At 45.9% G+C, this 6000-nt stretch overlaps 1 protein-coding gene across 1 annotated transcript in view; it reads right to left on the reverse strand.

Annotated features, from left to right (window-relative positions):
* Nucleotides 1-3953, reverse strand: part of LOC311233399 (glucocorticoid receptor-like) — a 139659-nt gene extending 135706 nt beyond the window's left edge. Inside the window, exons 1-2 of the mRNA XM_084320373.1 lie at nt 3817-3953; nt 1412-2733 (exon numbers count right to left, since the gene is read on the reverse strand). Of these exons, the coding sequence (XP_084176499.1) occupies nt 1412-2733; nt 3817-3846 (1352 nt within the window). The 5' untranslated portion in view covers nt 3847-3953. The remainder of the gene's footprint in view (nt 1-1411; nt 2734-3816) is intronic.
* Between the last annotated feature and the right edge of the window lie 2047 nt (nt 3954-6000).

Here is a 6000-nt window from a genome sequence, read left to right on the forward strand (position 1 = left end):
CACTGTTACTCTTTTTTTACTCTGTATTGTATATAATGTATATTGACTGAACACTTTTTGTTTACGTACTTTTGACTTTCTATTTTATACGTTTTATCTATTTTTATCTAGCACACTCCCAGGAGCTCATACAGAAAAAAGCATTTCATGGAAAAGTATTCTGTATGTTTTACTATGACAACTAATAAAGAAACTTGAACTTGCCGGGAGAAGCCGAAATCTAACCGGGAACCTTCCCATTACCAGATGACCACTCTACCTCCTGATCCACTGTCACTCAACTTAACCATGACAAAACTGTGTAACATTATTTACAAAAGAATCAACCCTATACCAAAATTTGCAGCGGTAGAGTAATATGATTATTTGTTTCCCTTTCTTGTTTGGTCACAGAGTGAGCTCTATTAGAGAACATTTCTCCATCCATTTCTGATCTGCCTGACTGGGCTTTTCTTTCTGATTTAATTGACGCCCACCACAAGTACAAATAAATCAATGTCAGACAAACCACAAAAACATATGCAGGGAAAAAGAGCCTACTTTCCCACTTTCAGCCACAAAAGGAACAGCAAACGGTCAAAGCAGGTTAGCTTAGCTACTAGGGGTGGGACAATACATCGATCCAGATCGATATATCGATCTATTATCAATAATCAAATAGGATCGACGCAACGTAAAAAGATCGATTCATATTGCGATACTCTTATTTTGAAAATCCCCACGAGTCATATCCGCCGGCGCCCAGTATTGTGAAACTCCGTGTAGACATTACAGCAGTGTTTGCGTCTGCTGTAAAGCACTCAGAGCGTCTATTTTGCGAGCCGATATAAGTCTGTGCAGTTTTTTCCCCGCAACGGGTCAAATGCATATAACAGGCGTTGCATCGTCGCCATTCCTTTATGCCAACGTCGCGTTAAATATCTAAATGAACGTCGCGTTGGCTGCTTAAAAGCTAAGCAGCTAACCGTGAGAGAGAACAGGAGAGGAGAGAGGGGACTTGGAAGGAGGAGGGGTGGGGGCTGTGGGGGACTGTGTGTGTGTGTGTGTCTGTGTGTGTCTGTGTGTGTGTTAAAGCTCAATATATAAAAACAAAAGTGAACAGGAGGTCTATTTGTATTAAAAACAATAGATTGTTTTTCATTTAAATGTCTGGAAGAGCTCAAAAATAAATACATCAATTGATATTTCCGTAGCCTTTTTTTAGTTGATCTAAATGTGACTGATTGTGTTAAATGGGCACATAATATCGCCTCATATCGATCGCAGGCACCTGAATTGAATCGTATTGTATCGTATCGTGGCAGACTTTGTGATATCGGCAAATATCGTATCGTTGTCCAAAGAATCGATATTGTATCGTATCGTGATGAAACTGGTGATTCCCACCCCTATTAGCTACCATAACACATACCTGGTAAATCCGACAGAAAAAGCTGCCAAGGAGGAGGCGGTAGGGAGCCCGTCGTTGCCTCTCTGTAACCTGGACACATCCCCGTACCCGTTCCCCCTGCCCCAGCCGTCCCCCACCGGAGGCAGGCTAGAGTACAGGCCAAAGGGTTTCTGGTCTGGTAGGCTGACATCCGAGGGCGGGCTGCCTCTGTAGTGGTAGCCAGGCCCTCCGCCTACCCCCATAGAGGAGGAGGAGGAGGAGGAGAGGGAGCCTCTTCCGTGGAGAGAAGAACCCAGGCTGTTCTGGAGACAGGACGACTGGCAGAAACCCACGCCGTCCTGCTTCTCCTGTTTGACCACGCCAGGGGTACGGATGTGAACGAAAGAGTCGTCCGGATCCTTTTCTTCCTTGATCATGACGCCAGAGAGTAGGGATGGAGGCTGCTGCTGCTGCTGCTGCTGCTGCTGCTGGTGTAGTAGGTGCTGCTGCTGCTCCGTGCCATTCACATTGGTACCGTTTTCTCCGTTGCCGATAACCAATGACTTGGTTTCCTTAAGCATGCTTCCGACGATACCGCCGCCGCCACCGCCGCCGCTGCCGCCACCACTGTCACTGCCACTACGCAGGACGTTATCCAAGTGAGCCATCGCAGTATCCAACTCGAAGTCAATGATGTCCGGTAGCGTGTTGGGAAGGTCCAAATCGCGCCAAATCTCGCTGTCCTCGACAAGGTGACCCTTGCCGCCATCCAAGTCGCCGTGGCCGTGGCCCGCGTGCCCGCTGTAAGAGCCCAGGTCCTTATCCAGAGAGAAATCCACCTCCTGCTTGACATGCTGGGGGAAAAGGTCCGGCAGAGGAAGGTTTCCCAGGACAGAGCTGTTCGAAGTACTGATGACAGAAGTGGATGTCTGGTTCAGGTCGGCGATGCTCTCCTCCAAAAAGGACAAGTTGTCATCCATGTTGAATAAACCAATATCCTGCTGCTGTTGTTGTTGTTGTTGTTGTTGTTGTTGTTGTTGTTGTTGTTGTTGTTGTTTCTGCATGTTTCTGATGGGTTTCCCTCCCTTCATGTCTGACTCCTCACCAATGATGAGATGGTGGGGATGCTGTGTCACAGCTCCCGCCAGCTGCACCGGGGTCTTGGTGCCACTCAGCCCGTTGGGGGCCTCTCTGGGCTGGACCTGGGACCTGTGGCCGGGCAGGTGCATGGTGGTGGAGAGCAGTGACCCACCGGCTGTGTTGCCTGCCTCGCCGGCTCCTCGCTCTCCCGCCGCCTCTCCGAATATCCGTCTCTCGTCTCGATTGCTACTGTGCTTCAGTCCACCCTGATCCATTTCTTGATCCTGACGAGAGAAGAGAGAGGAGGGAAAACATACGGGAGAGGGAGGACAAAGGTTAGGCTAGAAAAAAGTAATCTGACACATTGTTATCGTATGTAGTTTATGTGCTAAATTGCAGGATGATAAAAACCCACCACAGACACACACACACACACACACACACATATCAAATTCCAACCCCGGTTTGAAAGATAATTAAACCATATTTTAGTCATCTTTCGGGGAGCAAGTGAAAGGAGTATGACATTTAGGACAGAAATGCCGTCAGTGACATGCAGACGAGAGAAAGTTACAACCTCCAAAGCCAAAAGCTTTATCTAAACACAAGAAACAAATCAAATAGGCCATCTCCTTTGCACGCCCACTCCGAAACAACACAGGCAGAGGAGCAAACACGTACAATGGACATGAAACTAAACCAATGGGAAAAGAAGCCATGGGGCTACAGGCTTGGCTGGTCTTTCAGCGGCAGAGTGTGTTAATACTACTAACTGTACACCCCCTGATAAACACAAAGTAACCCTGGGGGCTCAACTGTGTGGAAGTTGGAGTTCAGCCAGGAGGTGCAAGACTCCAGCCTGATACTCACATACTAAAGGCATGCCCAGGCTTAGCCTGTATTTCAGGCAAGAAGAACCCCCTTACCCTGGCACAGCCACACCGACTGCTCTTTAGTTTGCAGAGAATGTTGCTTAAAGTCAAATAAAATTGCATGAATATCGCAACAACATACATTAGTCATTATGTTTGGTAACGAGGGGAGGTGAGGTTTGACAGCAGTCCCTGTCGTGAGCCGTTTAAGTGCATGTCGTTATGGTTTATGCGGTGTCACTGTGGTAAGAGTGAAGACTAGTTGCATGTCATGAAAATGTTGAACTATTCTTGATCGTTTTGAATGATTAAACCTCAGCTAGGGAACGGTTAAAAAAAGAAAAGAAAAAAAACTGCCCTAGCAAGCTATCTCAGACAAGTTGTTTTAAAAGTCAATGACACTTGAGGAATGTTAACAATATATCCCAACATCCCAACTCAACACATTTGAACTTGTCATCTGATTTAATATAAATTGTCAAGAAATATATTTACCTTGAAAAAACGCATCGTCGAGCAGTTCATAATGCAACCATAATTTCCCCGTCATTTACCGATCAAGCAGAATGGCCATAAATAAATAGCCAATGCGGGATAGAGAGTTTGATCACAGCTTGAATGTCGCACCCCGTGTAGACATTACTCCTTTAGTTATAGCGCAGAACAACTGGAGCACAAAATGGAGCTATGGACAGCAGTTTCTCTCGCCGTCAGTGGGTGGGCGCAACTAGGCTGTTCGGTCCGACCTCCTCTGCCTATGTCATATAGCGTTACTACTGTAGTAATAGCCTACTGTACCGTCTTGGTGGAACAGAGAGTGCAGCATTAGTGCAACCTGTTGGCTGCAGTGGGAAACTACACTGATCACACTACTGTGTAAAGAGATAGGAGACCATCAGTTCTGGCAAAGTTTGTGCAATATTCTTTTAACTCTCGTGAAAATGTCCAGGTTCTCCAGACACAACTGTGTGGATAGTTAATGTGACAGAATGCCATAGAGTCGATGCACACAAGCTGCTATACAATGTTTCAATGTGGACGATCACTATGCGTGGCCTACCTCAGCAGCAGAGAGGACCTAACAGTTAGCCAATAGCCTATTTACAGGCGCATAACCAAGGAAATAAGACAAATAATTAAATGGCTTACTGCTGCGTACCTGCAGTCACAAAAGGGGGGCGATCCAAGTGAGCTGGTTAGGTCATCTCCACAGTCCTGACTAGTGGTGTTGTTACGTCTGAGATCATACGGGTGCTCCGAGTCCGAGGCATGTGTTGATGAAATAGCAAGGCGGTGACGTTCGAAACCCACCACCGTGCAGCCGGAGCGGAGCTTTGGAGCTGTCAAAATCACGTGACCGGTGACGTCCGACGCGGAGCCTACTGCTTCATTTGAGTCAGTGAAACAGAAACAGGACTTCTTTCTTTATTGTGAGCAAGTTTGGACAATCCCGACTTTCCAATACACTGAACTGAATGTGCACTTTTGGGACTGTGGGTTGTGTGTTACCTTGTGCAGGAGAGTACTGATTATAAATTGTGGCGTTTGTTATAGCAGAAGCATCGTTTCTATAGTCTTCTTTATTGTGGGTTTTCACCACCCTCGTTTAATTTTAAATGTTGCCTTCTTTAATTAATGTATTACTGGGTAGAGGTATGCTATTTTACAATAATCGAATATGTGGTGAGTAGAGTAGATAGTGTGGATAAGATCTTGCACTGATAATAATACGGGTTCCAGTCCCCGCCGTGTCATGTTGTTATTATACCTATTTCTGACGATGGTTTCCCACTTTGTTTGAGTCTTTATTATCCCCTTTGTTTTCTTTTTGTCGTTGCATTTACAATCAAAACATATTCGAACAGGGATGTTAGGGGGATTAGATTATCCCGAGGGTCTCGTCTACTCAGTGAAAGAGCAATACTAGCCTAATTACAGACACTACTTTGCCTGCAACACTAGTCGTGTTTCCCTATACAGATCACTTAGGTGAGGTTAGCAGCTTTGGCCGCTTTTACCTAATCAACAGTTAGTATGAAGCGTCGAGGGATGCACCTATGTCCGACACGACGCGCTGCTGGGACGCCTCGATAGTAGTCCAGCTGGTTGAAACACGGAGATCTTCGGACAGTCAACCTTGTGAATCTCACCGTTCCTAGTTACACGTCGTCATGAAATGTCAGGTGGCATTTGCTGGAACTTCTTTCGCCGCAAAATAGGAAAACATTCAACAAAAAAAGCTAACGGTGTTGTCGACCAGCCTTCTCATGAGAAGAGCTGCTATATTTGAACGACGATAACTTTCCATCCACACCGTCGTTTGTGTGTGTAAAAGTAATAATCTCAATTTCCAAAGTCCAAAATAAATCGATGCGACTACACTACGTTACTGATATAGTAATATTATCCGTGAGTACATTCGTGTTAAGTTAACGTTACAAACATAGCCGTGCTTGCTGGTGCACAATATTGCAAACTCAGGCAGGGCAGGGCGGCTAGTTTGACACTTGTGTGAACGCCCCTTTATTTCACCGCCAAACTCCAGTCGGGAATCTGTCAAGAAGCACAGCTGTCAACTACAGCTACCCTTTACTTCACCGTATAGCGTTAACAGACATAATCTATCTGACATCGAGTCACAAATCCAGTTGGCAAGTTGATTTTAACGCTAGTGCTGGA

Source organism: Notolepis coatsorum, assembly GCF_963971535.1.
Source record: "Notolepis coatsorum genome assembly, chromosome: 8".
NCBI classification, from domain to species: domain Eukaryota; kingdom Metazoa; phylum Chordata; class Actinopteri; order Aulopiformes; family Paralepididae; genus Notolepis; species Notolepis coatsorum.